The following is a 24,008-nucleotide window of genomic DNA, read 5'->3' on the forward strand; positions in this document are numbered from 1 at the left end:
TGAAAATTTTTTTTCCATGTGAGCTGCCACAGCGTAGTTTGGTAATTTGCCAATAGTCAACGCTAGTAGCAAACACGGCAAGTTCAGGTGCGGTGCGAGCTTTCTGTGTGTTGGTGTCCGAGAACAAGAAGAGTGTTACAGCTGTTCAATGGATGTTTAGAACCAAGTACAATAAGAAGTCACCAACAAGGAAGGCCATTTACCACCAGCACAACAAATTCATTATGATGGGTTTTTATTGGAACACCAACACACACAAAGCTTGAAGCTCGCTCCTCACCTGAACTTGCCATGTTTGTGACTAGCACTGACTATCAGCAGATTACCAAATTATGCTGTGGCGGCATACATGAAATAAAACTTTGAGGGTTTCTCTTCAAAATGACATATGTATGATATCTGTACAATGTTTGGTTCTCATGCAATAAATAATTGAAAGTGTTCACGGCCTTTATATACACCCTATATAAAACTTCTCCTAAATATGGAACTGAGCAGAAGGATGAACTGTACAAAGTTTACCTCAAATTAAGAGAACTTACATAACTGAGCTTAAACGCCAAAAAGTGCAGTGTGTGGAAGGTACACAGAACATGCTCCAAATAAGTGCAAAGCTGCATGGAAAGTTGTTGTACAAGAGCATTGCACATTTCATGAACATAACATACCTCTTGGTCTGGTTAAAGCTTATGTTTTTCAACTGATCTAATAAAGGAACACCAACATGGGAACTGCGGCTTTAAATGGAGGACAAACACACCCACTGAAATTACATAAGTAGTGACAAAGTTCTCAAACTCCAAGTGCATAGTGTAAAGGGACATTCCTCTCTAGCATTACTTTTCCTCAACCAAAGTAGGAAATACCAAAGATAATTGCAACTTTTTAAACAGGTTAATATTATATCAGCTGTTTTTCTAAAAGAATTTCATATGATTTTGTACATAATGTATATTTCAGGCTATAATACATAAAAATAAAGTACTTTATTTTCATTTTTATAATTGATATGTACTAGCTCTGTATGTATAGTTAAAAGTACCTTTTTTTTAGAAATATTTGAAATTATGAAACATCTGGCACACTTGAAATTCCTATTATTAATTACACAACCTGACACTAATTATTAAATTTATTTCTGGATTCATTTATAGAATAATGATATAAATTGATGGAGGTTCACTTGTCAAGAAAATCTGTAAGCTCTTTGGAATATTGTTAGTACCACACACAGAATGGATTAGTAGTGGGCATACTTCTGTTGTGACTGGATGTGTCTTTGTTTTTGGCAATAACAATGTAATTTTTGGTTTTGAAGTGGGAATTGTAACGACAGTGTGACATAGGAAAATGTGGAAGAATAAAAATTACAGAAATAGGAATTACTACTCAGACAATACTTCAGCATTATTTACGTCAATTGGAACCATGAGAAACTACAATATCAAAAATTTCAGTTTCAAGAATCAGCCCCCAAAACATGAAGAACTGCAGCCAACTACAAGGAAGAAGATAAGTAAAAAGTTTATTGTAAATCTTAATTATCTCAAAGTTTATTAAAAGAGTTAATTATGTCAGTGATAATCAACAAATGATGTGAAGGAGGGGTAGATTACAACGGACATGTTCCACATCATAACAGTTACCATGAGATTGATCAACGTAACTAACTAACTGACTATTCCTGGTTATCCAATTACATAATTGGAAAAACAGTGCATATAATTAGTGAACCATTGGCCTTTCTTTTTAACAGGCGTCTAGAGTTTGGAGTATTTCCTACAACACTAAACATACAAAAAGTTATTCCAAAGTACAAAAAACGGGACAAGGCAATTTCAAAAATTACTGCCTACTTTCGATAATTCCTATTTTCTCCAAAATATTTGAATCTCTTATTTATAACCCACTAAACAACTACTTTGAGTCACATAATCTCCTTTCTAAATGTAAATTTGGCTTTCACAAGGGAAGAAGTACAACTACTGCTGTTCTCTCAATTGTGAATGAAGTAATGACAGCCTTTGAGAATAAAAATAAAGCTTCACTTCTTTTGTGTGATTTAAGTAAGGCATTTGGCTGTATTTCTCATGATATCTTACTTGCTAAACTCAAGTTATATGGTGAACAAGGCTCTGCATTGGCAGTAATTGTACCATGCCTAACCAACAACAAACAGTTTGTATCTGTCAGAAACAGGCACTCACATGTGCAAGAAGTTAAATCAGGGATCCCATAATGTTCTGTCCTTGGGCCCTTCTTTTTCATAATTTCAGTCAATGATTTCTTCCACTGTGTTCTTAATACTGTTTCTTGTTATGCTGAGGACACAAATTTGCTAGCTGAGCATGAGAACACATTAGTTCTGCAATATACACTCCTGGAAATTGAAATAAGAACACCGTGAATTCATTGTCCCAGGAAGGGGAAACTTTATTGACACATTCCTGGGGTCAGATACATCACATGATCACACTGACAGAACCACAGGCACATAGACACAGGCAACAGAGCATGCACAATGTCGGCACTAGTACAGTGTATATCCACCTTTCGCAGCAATGCAGGCTGCTATTCTCCCATGGAGACGATCGTAGAGATGCTGGATGTAGTCCTGTGGAACGGCTTGCCATGCCATTTCCACCTGGCGCCTCAGTTGGACCAGCGTTCGTGCTGGACGTGCAGACCATGTGAGACGACGCTTCATCCAGTCCCAAACATGCTCAATGGGGGACAGATCCGGAGATCTTGCTGGCCAGGGTAGTTGACTTACACCTTCTAGAGCACGTTGGGTGGCACAGGATACATGCGGACGTGCATTGTCCTGTTGGAACAGCAAGTTCCCTTGCCGGTCTAGGAATGGTAGAACGATGGGTTCGATGACGGTTTGGATGTACCGTGCACTATTCAGTGTCCCCTCGACGATCACCAGTGGTGTACGGCCAGTGTAGGAGATCGCTCCCCACACCATGATGCCGAGTGTTGGCCCTGTGTGCCTCGGTCGTATGCAGTCCTGATTGTGGCGCTCACCTGCACGGCGCCAAACACGCATACGACCATCATTGGCACCAAGGCAGAAGCGACTCTCATCGCTGAAGACGACACGTCTCTATTCGTCCCTCCATTCACGCTTGTCGCGACACCACTGGAGGCGGGCTGCACGATGTTGGGGCGTGAGCGGAAGACGGCCTAACGGTGTGCGGGACCGTAGCCCAGCTTCATGGAGACGGTTGCGAATGGTCCTCGCCGATACCCCAGGAGCAACAGTGTCCCTAATTTGCTGGGAAGTGGCGGTGCGGTCCCCTACGGCACTGCGTAGGATCCTACGGTCTTGGCGTGCATCCGTGCGTCGCTGCGGTCCGGTCCCAGGTCGACGGGCACGTGCACCTTCCACCGACCACTGGCAACAACATCGATGTACTGTGGAGACCTCACGCCCCACGTGTTGAGCAATTCGGCGGTACGTCCACCCGGCCTCCCGCATGCCCACTATACACCCTCGCTCAAAGTCCGTCAACTGCACATACGGTTCACGTCCACGCTGTCGCGGCATGCTACCAGTGTTAAAGACTGCGATGGAGCTCCGTATGCCACGGCAAACTGGCTGACACTGACGGCGGCGGTGCACAAATGCTGCGCAGCTAGCGCCATTCGACGGCCAACACCGCGGTTCCTGGTGTGTCCGCTGTGCCGTGCGTGTGATCATTGCTTGTACAGCCCTCTCGCAGTGTCCGGAGCAAGTATGGTGGGTCTGACACACCGGTGTCAATGTGTTCTTTTTTCCATTTCCAGGAGTGTATAATACCAGATGGCATTGAAGCAGCACTAAATTGGTTCTCATCAAATACATTGCTATGCAGACCTGTTGAAAACCAGCAGATTATACTAGGATTGTCAAAAGAGGTAGAGGTGAAGGTGGTTAAAATTCTAGGAATTCATGTAGACTCTAAGTTAACACGGGAAACACACATTAACCACACTTGCACAAAATTATCTCAAGACACTTGTTTATTGTGGATCCTGAGAGGCTTAGTAACAAAAGAATATTTAAGAGTTATTTATTTCAGACTCTATCAGTCACACATAAAGAGTATGGACTGCTGATATGGGGACATTCTCCTCACATCAGTGAAATTCTAAAACTTCAACATAAGGGGGGAAGGGCAATGAGTCATGCTGGTGAGATCAGAACACTGCCAGCCATTGTTTATACAGTTCCACATATGAACGGTCATTAATGTTTACATATGTGTCATGGGACTGTACATGAAAACAGTGTAGCAGATTTCAAAATGAGTGAAAACATACAGCACTGTAACACTAGATTCAAAATAAAATTATATGTACCAAGGGGCAGGCTGGTAAGTACAGGGAATTCCCATCTAACCAATGGCTTAAGAATATTTAATAAACTTCCATTTTCTGCTTGGTCAGCTCACATAACTAGCTTCAGAAGCAAGCTATTAAGCATTTTACTTATTAAACCTTTTTATGATACAATTGAATTCATGAGTCTAAAATCAATTGACATTAATTTTTAAGATTTTCATTATGTCACACCATTGACTGTATTTACGCTGGAGAGCCAAAGAAACTGGTACACTTGCCTAATATCATTTAGGGCCCCTGCAAGCATGCAGAAGTGCTGCAAACATGACATGGCATGGACTGCAATAATGTCTGAAGTAATGCTGGAGGGAACTGACACCGTGAATCCTGCAGGGCTGTCCACAAATCTGTAAGAGTACGACAGGGTGGACATCTCTTCTCAACAGCATGTTACAAGACATCCCAGATATGCTCAATAATGTTCATGTCTGGGGAGTTTCGTGGCCATTGTAAGTGTTTAAACTATAAGAGTGTTCCTGGAGCCACTCTGGTACCAATTCTGGATGTATAGGGTGTCACATTGTCCTGTTGTAATTGCTCAAGTCCATCAGAATGCACAAAGGACATGAATGGATGCAGATGATTAGACAGGATGCGTATGTACAAGTCACCTGTCACAGTCATATCTAGATGTATCAAGGGTCCCATATAGCTTCAACTGCCACATGCCCCACACCAGAACCTTCACCAGCTCACATGCAGGGTCCATGGATTCATGAGATTGTTTCCATACTCGTACATGTCCACCCACTCGATAGTTTGAAAAGAGACTTGTCCAACCAGCAACATGTTTCTGGTCATCAATAGTCCAATGTCAGTGTTGACAGGTCCAGGTGAAGCATAAATCATTGTGTCGTGTAGTCATCAAGGGTACACGAGTGGGCCTTCAGCTCCTAAAGTCCATATCGATGACATTTTGTTGAATCATTCGCATGCAGACATTTGTTGATGCCCAGCATTGAAATCGCAGCTATTTGGGGAAGGGTTGCACTTCTGTCATGTTGAACAGCTCTATTCAGTCATTATTGGTCCCATTCTTGCAAGATCTTTTTCTGGCCGCAGCGGTGTTGGAGATTTGATGTTTTACCGGATACTTGATATTCACTGGACACTCATGAAATGGTCGTACAGGAAAATCCCCACTTCATCGCTACCTCAGAGATGCTGTGGCCCATCACTCGTGCACTGACTATAATACCATAATCAAACTCACTTAAGTCTCGATAACCTGCCACTGTAGCAGCAGTAACCAATCTAACAACTGCACTAGACACTTATGGTCTTATACAGGCATTGCAGACCACAGCGCCATATTCTGCCTGTTAACATATCTCTGTATTTGAATACATATGACTATACCAGTTTCTTTGGTGCCTCAGTATATTTATTATTTTATTGTTTATCCTATCATTTCTAGGTTGTATTTGCAATATGTAATGCTCATTTAATTCTAAGGTATTGAAGGAAAATGTCATATGCTATCAATGTAAAACACCTAATCCACCTCAGGTGGTGAACAGAAAATAAAGAATTTGAGTCCGAATCTCCTGACTACTGATCGTGCACTTTTTACATGGCTCCACATTAGCTGTGTAACAATCAGTAGCCATCGTGAATACTGTGTTGATCTGTGTGTGGTGTCAGACATAGTGGTTGTTAATATCATTTACAAACGTGAGTGAAGAGGCTGTACCTAGTCGTTATAGCGACTCACCATCAACTTTTGTGTCACTACAGCAATGCAGCAACCTATTATATGTTCACTCCTTTTATAAGCTGCAAGCTGACTCCCCTGGGAGGAGGAAGCAGGGCTGGCCTCAGCAGCCGACCGCAGGCTTCCACTCCCAGCATCCTCCACTCAGGGGCCGAGTAAAAGAGAGCAGTAAGTACACTGGTTGAATTACTTAAGTACAATTGGATAAAGACAGTAGGACCCTAACTGATAATGTTTTCTATGGTGAAGCTCAAAAAGAGAAAATAGCTATGTACCCACTGACAAATGTTCTCTCTGATTATGATGCGCAGTTAGTTAGGATAAATAACATTGTTCCTTACAGTGCAGATACTCCTCAGTGGAAACAAGCTAGAATAATTAATGACTCCAGAACAAATGTGTTTAAGATTAGTTTACAAGAGATGACCTGACATGAAATTTATGATGAATCAATTGCTAACACAGAACATAATATGTTATGTGAGAAATTCATATTATTATTTGAAAATAGTTTTCCATGTAAGCTAATCATAAGCTAATCACATAGGACATTCAAAGAACCATGGATCACTAGAGGGATTAAAGCAACTTATGAAAGGAAAAGGGAAATGTTATCTGTTGGCAAGAACAAGTAGAGATACTGCAGTAGTTGCACATTACAAAAACTACTCAAAATTACTAAGAAAAATTATTAACAAAATCAAGGAAATGCACATACTGTCATAGGTTGGTAATTCTGACAACAGACTTCAGGCTATACGGAATGCAGTGAAATGAGAGACAGGACAACCAGCCACAGAACAGGATAACATCACTATTGGACTGAATGGAAAGGATATAAATGATGAATCACAGCTAGCAAATATATTTAATAATCATTTCTTAAATATAGCAGAAAGTACAGGGGCATACAGTTCAAGAGAAAAATCACAGCAGTATATTGAAAGAGCAATTATCATAAAATTCAAACAATAGAAACTCCAGTAGGAATATCAACAATGTAGGAAAAGATAGATTACTACTTACTGTAAAGAAGACACATTAAGTTGCATACAGGCACAATTAAAAGACACTCACATAAACCTTTCGGCCACAGCCTTCATCAGCAAAAGAAAAAAACACACCATTCATACACAAAATGAAGCTCACCTAAAGCATTGCACCAGAATTCAACTGTCATGTGGGATGCAAGCAGTAATCTAGAGGGAGCAGGGAAGGGGAAGGTATAGTACTGTATGCATTGGGAGAGAGATGAATGGTCTCTGACAGAGTGTGCAGGGACTAGAATGCTAACAGGCACAGCATCAGGAGGTTGTGGGGCAGGGAGAAGGGAAAAAAAAGAGAAAAAAAGGAGAGGAGCATGGGAAAAACTGATGGCTGCATTGGCAGAGGATGGGAAACAAAGACTGTGTGATATGAGAATGGGGAGTAGATGACAAGACAGAGGGGGTTGGAAACTGTTGGGTGGAGGGTGTGGGGAAGTGTGTGTGTGCAGGCAGAGGCTGGAATAATTGTGGTGACAGAGAATTTGTTGTAAGGACAACTCCCACCTGTGCGGTTCATAAAAGCTAGTGGTGGAGGGGAGGATCCAGATGGCTCGGGTAGTGAAGCACCCACGGAAATAAATCACGTTATGTTCAGCCGCATGTTGTGTGACAGGGTAGTCTACTTTCTTCTTGGCCACAGTTTAGTTGTGGCTGTTCATCCTCTTGGGTGGCTTGTTGCTAGTCATACCAATATAAAAAGCTGTGTAATGGTTGCAGCAGAGCTGGTTAATGACATGGCTGCCTTCACAGGTGGCTCGGCCCCTGATGGGGTAGGATAACCATGTGACAGAAGTGGAATAGGAAGAGCTGGGTGGGTGGACTGGGCAGGTTTTGCACCAGGGAGGTCTTCCACGGAGATATGATCCTTGTGGCAAGTGGTTGGGATTGGGAGTGGTACAGAGAACACCACTTTAGGAGGGGTGGAAAGTATCCCAGGTAGGATGTCGCTCATTTCAATGCACGATTACAGCCTGGTGAAGGATCTGATTCAGTTGTTCCATTCCAGGATGATACTGGCTGATGAGTGGGGCACTCATTTGTAGCTGATTCTTGGGGGTGGTGGGAGGATTGGGGGTATTTGGGGGTACTGCATGGAAGATCTGTTTGTGGACTAGGTTTGAGGAGCATTGCCAGTCTGTGAACGCGTTTGTGAGGCCCTGAGAATACTGGGCAAGGAAGTTCTCATAGGCTGCATGAGAGGGATCAACTGGCCACTGCCAAACTGTTGTTGAGAACAAAGTTGACCACCTGGTGGCACAAAATGCGGCTGAGCAGAATATGCTCAATTTCAATGGCTGCTCTCAACCTGAACCTTTTGGATCCTTCCCTCCACCAGCAGCAGCAGCTTCTCTGAACTACACAAATGGGAGCTATCCTTGCAATACACCCTCTGCTCCCATAATTGTCCTGGCCTCAGTCTCAGTTAACCCACTGTCCCTGCACCCAATAGTTTCCCATTCCTCTGTACTACCACCAATTCTCAATTCACGTATTCTAACTTGTTGAAGAATAAAATCTGAAAGCTAGCAAGTTTTCTTTCTTTTGTGCGTGCCTATTGACAACTCAATGAGTCTGCTTTTTTGTGAATAGTCTAGTTTAAACTTAAAGTATTTACATGCTAAAGAGCAGACTTATTGCAGAATTACTCTATCACTTGCTAAAATTTAGGCATGATTCTTGCCAGAAATATTAGTAAGAACCTGTCTCAGAGGCAGAATCATCTATTCCATCATAGAGTGATCTGCTTGGCTTTGTGTTGCAGCAACTAATTTTCCTTCCAATGCAGCACAGACCTGTGGAGAAATTTTAACAATTACCTTTTCATTTCATTATTAATATGTAACATACTGCCAGACCAATTTGTGCACAAATGATTAGATACATAAATGGTGCATCAATATTTTATAAGATATGTTTCCCCATAAACCTCACAGGTTTCACATGAAATTAGCTTCACATTGTTATTGAATTTACAACATTCCTTCAATAATAGACTTATTTTTCTACAATATAAATTAAAAAATAAAAATATATGCCAATATTTTACAACTACATCTATATTCAATAAGCAATGGCAGTGCATGGTAGAGGACATGTCCCACTGTGTCAGTAACTAGGGCTTTTTCCTGTTCCATTCACATATGCACTATGGTAAGACCGACTGCTTAAACACCTCTGCACATGCTGTAATTAGACAAATCTTGTCTTCATGATCCCTGTGGAAGCAATATATAGGCAGTTGTGATATATTCCTAGATTCAGCACTAAAACTTTCTAAATACAAGGTGTACAACATTGCTTCCACCGTTTGCCGACAGTAAGTAGTGCTTGAAAGAAACAGATCTCAGATGTCAGGCAGTTAGCTTGGACCTCGGTCAACATAACCTCATTCAAACATTAGTCGACATGTGTCTACAACATAAAGTTGTTCTTGATTGAAAATGTCAGTTTAAGAGCCTATTTCTCATCATTTGCGGGAGGTGTTACCGTTTTGTTTCAGTATGAAGAAAACAGCAGCTGAGTCTCATTGAATACTCTCAAGTACATACGGTAAGGATGCTATTAGTGAAAGAATGTGTCCTGAGTGGTTTCAACACTTCAGGAACAGTGATTTTAAAGTAGTAGACTGGCATAGTGGTGGAAGAGAGAATGTTGGCTAAGAAGCAGAATTGGACACATTGTTGAGTAATGACTTGCATCAAACTCTAGAAGAATTCGCACGATTAGTGGAAGTGACATAGCAAGCCATTTCAAAATGTCTCAAGGCTATGGGCATGATTCAGAAAGAAGGAACTTGGGTCCCGTGTGAGCTGAAACCAAGAGATGTTGAACAGCATTTGTGTGTTTGTGAACAGTTGCTCCAGAGGCAAAAATGGAATGGATTTCTGCATCGCATTGTGACCAGGAAGGAAAAATGGGTTCATTACGATAACCCTACATGCAAAAAATCATGGGGATATACCGGTCATGCTTCCATGCCAACGGCCAAACCGAAAATTCACGGCTCCGAGATTATGCTCTGCATTTGGTGGGACCAGCTCGGCATCATGTACTATGAGATGTTAAAAGCAAGTGAAACAATCACAGGTGTTCATTATTGAACACAATTAATGCATCTCAGCAGAGCATTAAAAGACAAAGGGCCGCAATACAATGAGAGGCACGACAATGCTCCACCTCGCATTGCAAAAGAGGTCAAAATGTACTTGGAAACATTAAAATGGGAAGTCCTACCCCACCTGCTGTATTCTCCAGACACTGCTCCCTCTGGCTATTACCTGTTTAGATCAATGGCACATGGCCTGGCTGACTAACCCTTCTGATCTCATGAAGAAGTCACAAATTGGATCGATTCCTCGATTGCTTTGAAAGATGAACAATTTTTTTGATGCGGGATTCATACACTGCCCAAAAGAATGTAGTGGCCACTGATGGAAAATACTTTGAATGATACATGTGTAACCAATTTGTTTAATTAAAGCCTCAAATGTTGGGGAAAAATGGTGGAAGAAAAGTTGTACGCCTTGTACATTTTTGTGGGATGGTTTGCATCTATCTTGAAATGTCTGCCACTTTAGTTGTTTCATCTTTGTGACACTCTCCCATGGGCCAAAGAAACCTGTGACCATTTTTGCTGCCCTTCTTTGTATCCACTTATATCCCCTGTTAGTCCTGTCTGTTAAGGGTCCCACACATTTGAATAAAATTCTTGGAGGGGTCACACAAGTGATTTGCAGTCTCCTTTGTAGACTGATTGCACTTCCCCAATATTCTACCAGTAAACCAAAGTCTACCACCTGCTTTACCCCCAACTGAGCCTATGTGGTCATTCTATTTCATATCCCTACAAAGTTTTACAGCCAGATATTTGTATGAGATGGCCGCTTCCAATTGTGAGTCATTGATATTATAACCATAGGATACTACATTTTTGTTTTGTTTTGTGAAGTCACAATTTTACATTTTTGAACATTAAAGCAAGTTGTAAATCTTTGCAGCACTGACTGAATATTTGTACAGTTTCTGCTAGACAGTACTTCACTGCACATAAATGCCTAATATGTGAACCATACGAGATACTATAAATATTGTCTGCAAGGTCATTAACATACAATATGAACAGCAAGATTCCCAGCACACTTCCCTGGCACACACCCAGAGTTACTTCTAGATCTGTCGATAATCTCTATCCAAGATAACATGCTGTGTCATCCCAACCAAAAAAATGCTCAATCCAGTCACAAATTTCGCTTGATATATCATATTAGTGTAGATATGGTACAGGGACAAATGCTTTTCAGAAACTGAGGAGTTCTGCATCTACCTGACTGCCTTGATCCATTGCTTTTAGTAAGACATGTGAGAAAAATGCAGTTTCAGTTCACATGGTCTATGTTTTTGGAATCCCTGCTGGTTAGCAGGGAGGAGGTCATTCTGTTTGTGATACTTTCTTACATTTGAATTCCTTGCAGTATGTTCTAAGATTCTACAACAAATGGATGTTAAGGATACTGGACAATAGTTTTGTGAATCATTTCTACTACCCTTCTTGTAAAAAGGTGTGATGAATGCTTTCTTCCAACTACTGGACACAGTTTTATGTTCAAGGAATCTACAGCAGATTATAGTTAAAAGAGGGGCTGACTCAGCCGCAAATTCAGCATAAAATCTGATACAAATTCCATTAGCCTCTGGAGCTTTACTCACTTTTAACAATTTTAGCTGTTTCTCAATGCCAAAGATGCTAATACCTATTTTCACAATTTTTTCAGTGGTATGGGGATTCGATTCAGACAATCCTCCAGATTTTTCCTTCTTTAAGCATTTGTGCTCTTGGTTTGCTACCCCGTATTTCAATACCTGTCTTGTCCATGAGTGACTGGACCACTACAACCAGAATTTCTTTGAGTTTGGGGGAAAATGTCTTGACAATATTCTGCTACAGTAGTCACTGAGGGCTTTATGTATTGCTCTCTTGACAGACAAACACATTTCATTGAACATTTCTCTGTCTAAAGCCCTCTGCTTTGTTTAAAATTTATCATGCAAAATCTCTGTTCTGTTAGGAGTTTCTTTACAGTGGCGGTATACCATAGAGGGTCCCTCCCATCATGAACAGTTCTACAGGGTATGTATTTATCCACTCAGCTATTCATTTAACTTGAGTAATAGGCTCCTGTCCTGAGCTAAAAGTTTGAATTTCTCCATTGAGATATGATACTACTAATTCTTTATCCAGTTTACTTAACATATTAATCTTTCTACTTGTTTTAATTATCCTTAGTACTTTGATAATCACTGTTACTACAACTGCCTCATGGCAACTAATACCAGATGCAAAGTGGACATCCTCAAATAGGTCAGGACTCTTTGTTGCCTTTAGAGCCAATATATTTCCACCATGAGTCAGGTTCCTAACTCTCTGTTCTATATAGTTTTCAGAGAAGGTATTTACTAATGTTTCAGAGGATATCTTACCATGTCCACCATTAACAAAACTGTAATTTTCCCAATTAAATGGTGAATGATTAAAGTATCCACCGATGACTGCAGTATGATTGGAGAATTTAAGTACAAGTGAACTGAAGATTTCTCTAATGTTTTTGGTTACATCAGGAGATGAGTCTAGTGATCGATAGAAGGATCCAATTACCATTTTATGCCCACACTGACGTTGAGTGTTGCCGAAACAATCTCATATGCAGCTTCAATTTCCATCTTGGTGGATTTGAATTTCCTATTTGCCTATCCTTTAAATATACTCTTAAATATTCCTCAAAAATCTCACTGCTGTCAATTTCAAGTTTCAACCAGCTTTCTGTATCTAGTATTCTGACATTGAAATGTTATTACTCAGTGGATGAACTCATGCAGGATGAATTGGAAATTTGAGATGGATACAATATGTTACATATCCCAAGAACTATCATAGTGTTATCATTTATTTTAACGCTATTATTTATTAGCGCAAAAATCATTGTAAGTGTATTATAAATTTTTGACTTTCTTCTGTATGCAAACCAAATGGACTGCAAATGTATGCCATGAGATGAATAAACCACAATTCCACAATCTTCGTACATCCATAGTTGAAATGGAGGACAGTGGGACGTTAGCTGGTATAAATTTATATTAAAAATGAAGAAATTCCTCCAGGTGTATTTAAGGTGTCAATTTTATTTTGGCAACTAGTTTCAACATTGTACGAAGCTTCATACTAGTTACTAACCACCTTCCACATGGAGCACGTCCGTATCTCACCACTGACTTCTAGTATCAGCCACACGCAGTTGATGTCAACAAGTGTATGGGACTGAAGATGATGATGTTATAACGTTGAAACTAGTTGCCAAAATAAAATCGACACCTTAAATACAGCTGGAGGAATTTCTTCATTTTTAATATAAACAATTCCACAATTGCTTCACTGCTTTCCAGGAGCCGTCAAACTCTGGCACTTTAGTGTGATTGCTTTCTCAGTTAAATGTTTGGATTTTAACACTCTAGCCTGCAAGCTAGCATGGCATTCCTTTGGCTCTTATACTAATACTTCCATTTCTTCTACAGCTATCATTTCCATTCCTTCCCACACCTTCTTGCCATTTCTTTAAGCAGCTTCATTATTCACCATACATTTGACTGCCCACTATTATTAGACTGTCAACCTTTTGTATTAGCCTTTCTTGCCACGTGATACAGCACATTTCCCAACAGATGAAGTGAGTCTCACCGGGTCAGGTAACTCCTCAAACGTGTTGGTTAGGGCATGGGTGTAACATCGTGAATTTGTCGGTGACCCTGTCTCATCTGTACAGGGTGCTTAAACCTACCACTGACATGCCATTCATTGTCAAGTGGACAGAACCTGTATTTCTTGCAGAAGAGACAGTACTACAGAAGATTATAGTACTTGAGATACTTTTGGTATGTCTGGCACATGGCTTGCAGTAGCCCTCTTAACACACCCAGTCACAGTAGCTTCCAATCACTTGACAGTAGTCAGGACATTCCCAGCTGCTTATGGACACCAACTAACTCATCCCATGCCTGAGGACAGCATTCACATTGGAGCTACATCTTCACTTAGCATGCACATAGTCGTGCCCACAATACAACTCATATTCTTATCTTTTTTTCAATTATTATCTAATGTTGTCAATTGTTTTCCCATACAGTAACATATTGCTTGATTTGCAATGTTTCTTATATGATGCATGGTGTCTTTTCTTTAGGACATGTCTGAAAAATACTGAGACCACACATTCATATAATTGATTCACCACAATGGGCAATGAATCCACAACCTTCAGTGCAGAGGCACATTTATGTTTGACCTCCTGGGGCAGTCTAAAATTAGTGAGCATGAAGGACAGGGAGAGGAACTGCGAATAGATGGCGTTTGGTGGAAGTATGGATCCGCTGTGGAGCCTGCCGAGATAGTTTGTGCATTCGCGATAAACACTGTGTCAGGATGGCTCAGTGTTTAATACAACTGCCTAGTAAGCAGGAGATCTTAGGTTTGAGTCCCAGTCTGGCACACATTTTCATTCATCATTGCTGATTCTGCACACAGTTCTGATGCAGCTGATACCATTAATTCCTTCCCTTTCCTTTCTTCCCTCTCCACCCTCAATTTGCATAATATCCCATGTTTCTGTTAAAGAAAATAATGAGCTAATATCTGAGACCTTGTCAAGCAAAATAGAGAGCTCATTTTGTTCTTTGTGACCCCTTTATCCAATATCAAGCTGGGTTGGGACATTTATAGTAGTTCTCTACATTTCTGTCTTTCCATGACTCTTCAATAACTATTTTATTCCAGTCCAAACTCCTTCTTCTTAAACTCCCCTTTATTGTGTCAGTCCATCTTACTCTAGGTCTCTGTCTTGCCCTCAAATTTGGCCTCCTTCACTCATTTTGGTATTCCTACTTCTTCCATTCTATTTACAAGTCCAAACCATGTACATGTGGGAGCAGTTCAACGACACTGTGTGTGACTGTCACCCGTCTCGTGGCTACTCAATAGTGTTCGCAACTGGCTCACCAACCAGTTTGATGAGACTTGTTGTCAGACTCGAGGATGTCATAAAACATGACTTAGAGGTGGATTTTTTATGCCATTCTGACTCTTCCCATTCATACAACACACCGTGCTCCTGTATTTTGCCACACGCCACTGCATTCTAGGAGCTTTCACCCTGGCATCCACAACCCAACTTGGTGCATTGACTGTTCAAGACAAGCAACAGGAAGACAATTATACATCCATCAAAACACTCAAGGAGTGTGCCTCCACAGCTGATGAGCTCTCGGCGGCTCCCCAACACTACACCAACTGCTGGATGTCGCCGGACACACTCCGTATGAAGAACACATTGCTCCTGCAACATAATAAGGACATACCTGCTGCCCTCGCCTTGGCACATGAGCAGCTCACAGTCTTGATATGCAATCATTGTGATGATGAGAGTGGGAGTGTACCAATGCTACCGACCGGTCGTGCCACCTCATGTCCGACCACACTCACCCCCTCCCCCCCTCTACCTGGCTCCAGCACTGTCAGCCCTGCCTTGCCACCTGCTACCCCACTGTTGGCATCATCAGCTGCACCCCTCCAGCTGTACAGTACACTGTCACCACATCTCTTCCACACGACTCCCCACCTCGCAGCTTTACCACTGCCTGCTGCTGATCTTCACACAACATCGACCCCTCTGGCTAAGTTCATCAGGTTCCCTGTTTGATTACCACAAACCTACCAGAGGTCGATGATGCTATGTGAAATCACATTCACACACATTGGAGCGACTGAACATGACACGTTTTTTTCAACCGCCTTCAATTGCACAATTTGCCTCCAACCATCATTGACAACTTCAGAGTCTCTTCCCAGCATGAGTTCAACACATTAACACCAGACTCTGTGATAGTATCTTCAGCTGAACTGACTTCAACCATGACCAGAAGAGCATCAGTACTTAGAATTCCTGCCTCCTCATAGACCTTAGTCTGCCATGGACACCCACAGCACAGGCCGTGCCCATTGTAGCTTGGGCCAGCAAATAAATTAGTAGCTTACATGAACCACATTACCCCGTCAACATATGCCATACTTGTGATCAGATCAAAGTCTCTCTGGCACATGTGGCCTCCACATGCCAAAATCCTCATCACCAACACCTTGCCCCCACTCATCCCCAAAATGTCTTTAGTCATAACATTGGCATCCCCTGTAGGCACACCAGATGCTTCACATGTCAGCTATAGCTATACCACCTGTTTGGCACTCATGCCACATGCACCACAACTCTGGGTAGTGGCTCCGTCACGGCTTGCTAAACTGCCAGCCACGGCATGACTGGTTACATACAACTGCGAAGCATCACCTTGAGAAATGGCCCAGTCTTGTCTCTAGAAAGCAACAGCCGCAGCACGACTGGTCATACACACCTGTACCCATTGCTTCACGAGTCACTAACCCCACTCTTGTCTTCCCTTCAGTGCTCCACGTTAAGGAGGAGAGTGGCGGGGGGGGGGGGGGGGGGGGGGGGGGACAGGCGTGTGACATCCACTGTGATACATGTCACTGATGGAGTATAAGTATAATATCTGTGCCTTGAGCAAAGAATGTAGTGTGTTCTGAGTCATGTTAAGTGTAAGACATATTTCCGTATTTCATGATTCAATAAAGTATATTTTGCTATATGGGACATTCCCTTTTATCTATGTAGGGATATCATATACATTTGAAAGGTGAAACTGATAGCCTCAGGTGTACATAAGAGAGATATACATTGGTCAGGTTGAACAAAAATTATAAAATCAACATCAACAGACCAAGAAAATTTTCCTTACAATAGCAAGAAAATTATAGATAAAGGCTCAGAATATGAAGACGCATATTACACCAGTTTGCTAATATTGTTCATGTGCTACTTTCAGGATTAACATCATGTTATCATGTTTCAAATATACTCATTGGTTCATTGCTTTCTGCAGATCCTATCTTGAAAAAGAGTGATCAGAATTGTGGAATGAATCAAAACGTAAGTAGATTCAAGTGGGTGCAAGCTGCAACAATTATGAGCACATGGAGAGACTTGCACAGGATGAATTACAATAGAGACCTACATAAAACTAATCTTCAGACTGAAGATCACAACAACAATGTGTATTAAGAAATTGAAGCAGCTCTGAAAAAGTAGCGAGCGGCCAGATGGATGCCAGTTTGATGAACGGCATTTAGCCATGTATTGTATTTCTACAGGGAATGACCATAACAGAGCATAACACAGAACTGTAACAGCATATGCTGTATACATACTACATACTGCCTAATATTTCTCTGCCAGCATCCACCCACATAGCTGAGAGGTCATAGTTTATGTGTGCTAAGCGGAGTATCCACGTTCAATTCAGGTACTGCCAGAAATTTTAGGTAGTGGGAGGATGGGAACAAGATTTACTCAGATTCATGGGGCCAGCTGAACAGCTACCCGAATGACATTTGTATCTTTATGGTCTGGGAGGAAGTGGTTAGTGTCATGTGATCCTCAAAGCCAGAATATAGAATTGGTATTTGTATGAGTGTTCCCTTAGTTATCAAAGAAAAACAGTTGTCTAAATTAATGTTAGGCCTCCAGGTGTTCTACTGAGTTGTTATTTCCTGAGAGATAAGTTGTCTATGTTGATATTTACAAAGATCACATTATACAAAACAATCTGCGTGCATCTTTGTTGGTTGCTGTTTATAATAATGGATGAAGACTCTCGTTCCTTTTTAGTCTTGTAGTTTTTGTGTATGCTTCTAAAATATGAATAAAAGACAGTATAAAGAATTTTCTGAATTATCTTGACAGTCTACATGCTGTGAAAATAGGTGCCTGCTTAAAATGAACATTGTTATTTGACAGCCTGTCATCTTCATCCTATAAATTCTACAACAGATAAACATTGTATGCTTGAATGAAATGCAATTGCTTCAGCATAAAATAAACTCTTGAAAAATGTAATTTTCATGTAACAGTATATGTAAATAGACCCATTACTGAACAATTACATGACTGCACAATGATCGCTGGTAGCAATCACACATACAAAATATCTAGGCATATGCATATTGAGTGGTTTAAAGTGGAACAACCACACAAAACTCATCACAGGTAAGGCAGATGGCAAGCTGAGATTCATTGGAAGAATCTTCAGGAAACTTTGGCCAATCACAAAGGAAGTAAGTTTCAAAACTCTTGGTCAACAAATGCCTGACTATTGCTCATCAGCTTGGTTTCCATACCAGATATTTGATAGTGGAAATAGGGGAAGTGTCTGGTCAGCAACACAAGGTCAACGATATAAAGTCAGTTCGTATTAAAAATTTTTCTGTTACTGATAAATCAGATATATGTACAGTGTTTAACAACCATTTTCTGAGCATTGCTGGTGAATTAAACAAAAATTTAGTTTCTACAATGAATCATATAACTTTCTTGGCAAATTCCTTTCTGGGATAGATATCTGAAATACTCCTCTGTGATACAGACAAGGGGGAGATTGAGTCAATAATTAAATCACTGAAGACTAAGGACTCTCATGGATAAGATGGAGTGCCTAGCAGAATATTAAAGTACTGTGCTGCACATGTTAGCCTTGTATTTGGCCGTATTTGTAATTTTTCCTTTAGGAATTGTCAGTTTCCTGAACAATTAAAGTACTCAGCAGTAAAGCCGCTTCATAAAAAGGGAGAAAGGGATAATGCAGACAATTTGAGACCTATTTCTATGCCATCAGTGTTTGCTAAAGTTATTGAAATGGCTGTGTATGTAAGGAAAATTTATCATTTTGTAACATACGATTTGCTATCAAATGTACAGTTCAGCTTTAGAAGTCATTTAACAACTGAAAATGCTATATTCTCTTTCTCTGTGAGGTACTGGATGGATTAAACAAAAGGTTTAGAATGCTAGGCATATTTTTTTGATTTAACTAAGGCATTCAATTGTGTTGATCACAAAATATTGCTCCAAAAGCTGGACCATTACGGAATACGGGGAGTAGCTTAGAATTGGTTCACCTCTTACTTTAGCAACAGACGGCAAAAGGTCATTATTCACAATGTTAAGAATGGCTGTGATGTGGGGTCTGAGTTGGGTACGGTCAAGTGGGGGGTGCCCCAGGGATCAGTGTTGGGGCCACTCCTGTTCCTTATTTATATAAATGATATGACCTCTGGTATTACGGATAACTCTAAAATACTTCTGTTAGCTGATGACAGTAGCTTGGTAGTAAAGGATGTTGTATGCAAAATTGGCTTGGTTTCAAATAGTGCAGCTCATGACCTAAGTTCATGACTTGTAGAAAATAAACTGACACTAAATCACAGTATGACTCAGTTTTTACAGTTTCTAACACACAATTCAACAAAACCTGACGTTTTAATTTCACAGAATGGACATATGATTAGTGAAAATGAACAGTTCCAATTTCTAGGTGTTCAGGTACAGACATTTGTAAAGGCAAAGAGTTTGGGCAGAGATGTCAGTCGAGGTACAGAGGCAAAGATGTTGTTGAAGTATGAGCGGTGGCAACTTGAAATTAGCGGAGGTTGAGGCCTGGTGGGTAACGAGAAGAGGGGATATACTGAAGGGCAAGTTCCCATCTCCGGAGTTCTGACAGGTTGGTGTTGGTGGGAAGTATCCAGATAACCCGGACGGTGTAACACTGTGCCAAGATGTGCTGGCCGTGCACCAAGGCATGTTTAGCCACAGGGTGATCCTCATTACCAACAAACACTGTCTGCCTGTGTCCATTCATGTGAATGGACAGTTTGTTGCTGGTCATTCCCACATAGAAAGCTTCACAGTGTAGGCAGGTCAGTTGGTAAATCACGTGGGTGCTTTCACACGTGGCTCTGCCTTTGATCGTGTACACCTTCCGGGTTACAGGACTGGAGTTGGTGGTGGTGGGAGGGTGCATGGGACAGGTTTTACACTGGGGGCAGTTACAAGGGTAGGAGCCAGAGGGTAGGGAAGGTGGTTTGGGGATTTCATAGGGATGGACCAAGAGGTTAAGAAGGTTTGGTGGACAGCGGAAAGACACTCTTGGTGGAGTGGGGAGGATTTCATGAAGGATGGATCTCATTTCAGGGCAGGATTTGAGGAAATCACATCCCTGCTGGAGAGCCACATTCAGAGTCTGATCCAGTCCCGGAAAGCATCCTGTCACAAGTGGGGCACTTTTGGGGTTCTTCTGTGGGAGGTTCTGGGTTTGAGGGGATGAGGAAGTGGCTCTGGTAATTTGCTTCTGTACCAGGTCAGGAGGGTAGTTGTGAGATGCGAAAGCTGTTTTCAGGTTGTTGGTGTAATGGTTCAGGGATTCCAGACTGGAGCAGATTCGTTTGCCACAAAGACGTAGGCTGTAGGGAAGGGACCGTTTGAATTCAAAAACCTTAGAAGTAATCCACACACCTTCAAATCAAAACTGAGGAGTTTCCTCATGGGTGACTCCTTCTATTCTGTCGAGGAGTTCCTTGAAAACTTAAGCTGACTCCTGTTGTATTGTTGATTGCATTTATTTAAACTTTTTTGGGTTCATAAAATTTATTTTTATCTGTTATTACTTTTATGTTGTAATTTTGTGTACTGACACGTTCCATGATCTTGGAGATTTGCTCCTCAATTTGGTCCTACAGAAAAATGAAAGGGGAGATCCAAAGAAGAGCAGCACAAATGATTACAGGTTCATTTAGTAAGTGTGAAAGTATCACGGAGATGCTCAGCCAACTGCAGTGGCAGACACTGCAAGGGAGGAGTTCTCATCAAGGCACACATTATTTCTTAAAGTTTGAGAACATGAGTCCCTATAAGAGACAACCAATGTCTTGCTTCCTCCTATGTACAACTTATGAAAAGATCTCGAAGGCAAAATTAGAGATGTCTGACCTCCCTTAGTGGCATACTAACAATAGTTCTCCCCATAAACCATTCACAATCAGGAAGGGCAAAGTGAACCTGGTACACAACTACACTCTGCCACAAACTGTAAGGTGGCTAGCAGAGTGTAAATGTAGATGTAAGTGTAGACACTGAACACTAAGACATTGCTGAATAACATTACAAGTACACCTACAAAGTTAGAAGAAACTGAGCCCCATAAAATTGCTAATACATTATTTCATTCATTAAGTCACACATTTTGTGCTGTAGAGCCCTTCGTGGAGGAGAAGTTTCAAGGATGCGGAACAAGTGAAACTATACATTAACTGGCAGAAGTAGTCACTGCAAGGTACTTATGTGATACGGTACGCCACAGTCTTGTTAGATTCAGATCTTGTGATCATAAATGTAACCGGTAGCATTTCACTTTGCAAAATCCACTGCTTGGGAAACATGCTCTTCTGGATTAGTGCTGGAGTTATGTGTTTCTTTAACAGACAGTACAATGCTATGCCTGTTGTCTAAGAGCATCTCGCCATAAAAAGCAATGTGCAGGTCAATTCCATTTTTATTTTTCTTCTACGACTGAGAAAGAAACCTCCTTAATAATATTTCTCATAAAAAATAAATCTTACACATCACAGCAAAAGATTTTTTGAATTGTTGCTTTTAGTTATATAATTTAACAATATGTTTCCTTGATAACACATATTTTATTAATTTCCTATGTTTTGGCCACTGACCATCTTCAAAAGCACTGCGCAAAGAAAAACAAATATCAGAAAAACAATTATGTATGTAAACAATTGGCAATCGTTAGTTTCAACATGGTCAAAAGTCAATACAATGCATCTTGTCACAGTTGCTAATAAAACATAGATGTAAACTAAAAGTTATAGGAGAAGTCACTGTTGGCCACCTTCACAGGACTGTGGTACACAGGAGCACAGTAATAGGAAAACTAATCATACACACAACAAACAATTCGAGCATATCATGAAATAGATGGATGCAATGCCTTTCACCAATGGTCAGTACAAATCATAGGTGAAAACTCATGGGATTTGGCAAGCTGTGATGCATAAGAAAACAATTTGGATACTAGATGACCCTGTAGATTGTTACCCAGAGACAAATGCTGTATTAAATAAATGATTCTTGGTTGAAAACTGCAGATGGCTAGTAGCCAAAATACACCACGAAATAAATAAAATATTTGTTGTCACGACAAACATATAATTAAATTAACTTATATAGAAGCACATAAGTCCACTGCACTTCCTTCTCCATTTGTGCAATACACTGAGGTGGCAAAAGTCATGGGATGTCTTCCAATATTGTGTTGGACCTCCTTTTGTCTGATGTAGTACAGAAACTCGACATGGCATGGAGTCAACAAGTTGCTGGAAGTCCCCTGCAGCAATATTGAGCCATGCTGCCACTGTAGCTGTCCACAATTGCTGTGCAGTCTGGGTGGCTAAATTATTTACTCAAATTGTCCAGAATGTTTTTCAAACCAATCATGAAAAATTGTGGCCCAGTGATGTGACGCATTGTCATCCATAAAAATTACACATTTGCTTGGGAACATGGAAGTCCATGGATGGCTGTAAATGGACTCCAAGTAGCCAAACAGGTCTATTTTCAGTCTATGATCAGTTTAGTTGGACCAGAGGACACAGTCCATTCCACGTAAACACAGCTCACATCATTACGGAGCTGCAACCAGCTTGCATAGTGACTTGTTGACAACTATGGTCCATGGAACCATGAGGTCTGCAGCACAACTGAATCCTACTGTCAGATCTTACCAACTGAAATCAGGACTCACCTGACCAGGTTGCAGCTTTCCAGTCATCTAGGGTCCAAACAATACGGTCACAAGCCCAAGAAAGGCACTGCAGATGATGTCCTGCTGTTAGCAAAGCCACTTGTGTCAGTCATCTGCTGCCATAGCCCATTAATGCTGCATTTTGCTGCACTGTCCTAATGAATGTGTTCACCCACATTGATTTATGTGGTTATCTCGTACGCAGTATTGCTTGTCTACTAGCACTGACAAATCTACACAAACACCGTTGCTCTCTGTCGTCAAGTAAAGGCCATTGGCCACTGTGTTGTTCATGGTGAGAAGTAATGCTTGAAAATTGCCATTCTCAACACACTCTTGACACTGTGGATCTCGAAATATTGAATACCCTAACACTTTCCAAAATAGTATGTCCAATGCATCTGGCTCCAACTACCATTTCACATTCAAAGTCAGTTAATTCCCATCGTGCAGCCACAATCGTGTCAAAAACTTTTTCTCATCAATCACCTGAGTACAAATATACAGCTCCGCCTTTTCACTGCCCTTTTATTCTTTGTGTATTCGATACTACTGCCATTTGTACATGGGCATATCACCATCCCATGACTTTTGTCACCTCAGCATATATTTCCAACCTTATTTTTAATGTGTCTGCTCTGCCCAATACATATCCTCTTTTCTTGTACATAGCATGTTATGATGAATATTCTTTGTATATCAGGCTCTACCAAGAGCTGCTGCTGTTATTGTATGTATTACAAAATGTAGTACAATTCGATTGGTGTTGTTATATTCTCCTTATGGTAATGCAATCTGTGTAATGGTTGTATGCCAAGCACATTTTAGGAAGAAAATATCAAAACTGTAACTTATATTGCCACAACAACAATAAAGAAGACAAAAATTATTTAAAAATGAATGTGCTCCTTACCTGAAATGTATGAAAAATAAAAACAGACCATAAACAATGATTCATACCACCGAACATGGCGATCAGCAAGAATTGCTAAAAGTGTGATGATTGAGAATGCATATGCTACAACTTCTCTTGTAATTGGCCATATATTGAGTTCAATTACCTGAAACAATGATGAATAGCATGAAAAATCTTAAAA

The 24,008-nt window shown here is 40.8% G+C and overlaps 1 protein-coding gene across 1 annotated transcript in view; it reads right to left on the reverse strand.

The window, feature by feature from the left end:
• The window catches only part of LOC124795455 (sodium/potassium/calcium exchanger 3-like), a 243,520-nt gene that overhangs the window by 84,393 nt on the left and 135,119 nt on the right, over positions 1 to 24,008 (reverse strand). Inside the window, exons 5-6 of the mRNA XM_047259481.1 lie at positions 23,825 to 23,972; positions 8,850 to 8,942 (exon numbers count right to left, since the gene is read on the reverse strand). Coding sequence (XP_047115437.1) covers positions 8,850 to 8,942; positions 23,825 to 23,972 — 241 coding nt within the window. The remainder of the gene's footprint in view (positions 1 to 8,849; positions 8,943 to 23,824; positions 23,973 to 24,008) is intronic.

This window comes from Schistocerca piceifrons, chromosome 4 (assembly GCF_021461385.2).
Source record: "Schistocerca piceifrons isolate TAMUIC-IGC-003096 chromosome 4, iqSchPice1.1, whole genome shotgun sequence".
Lineage (NCBI taxonomy): Eukaryota > Metazoa > Arthropoda > Insecta > Orthoptera > Acrididae > Schistocerca > Schistocerca piceifrons.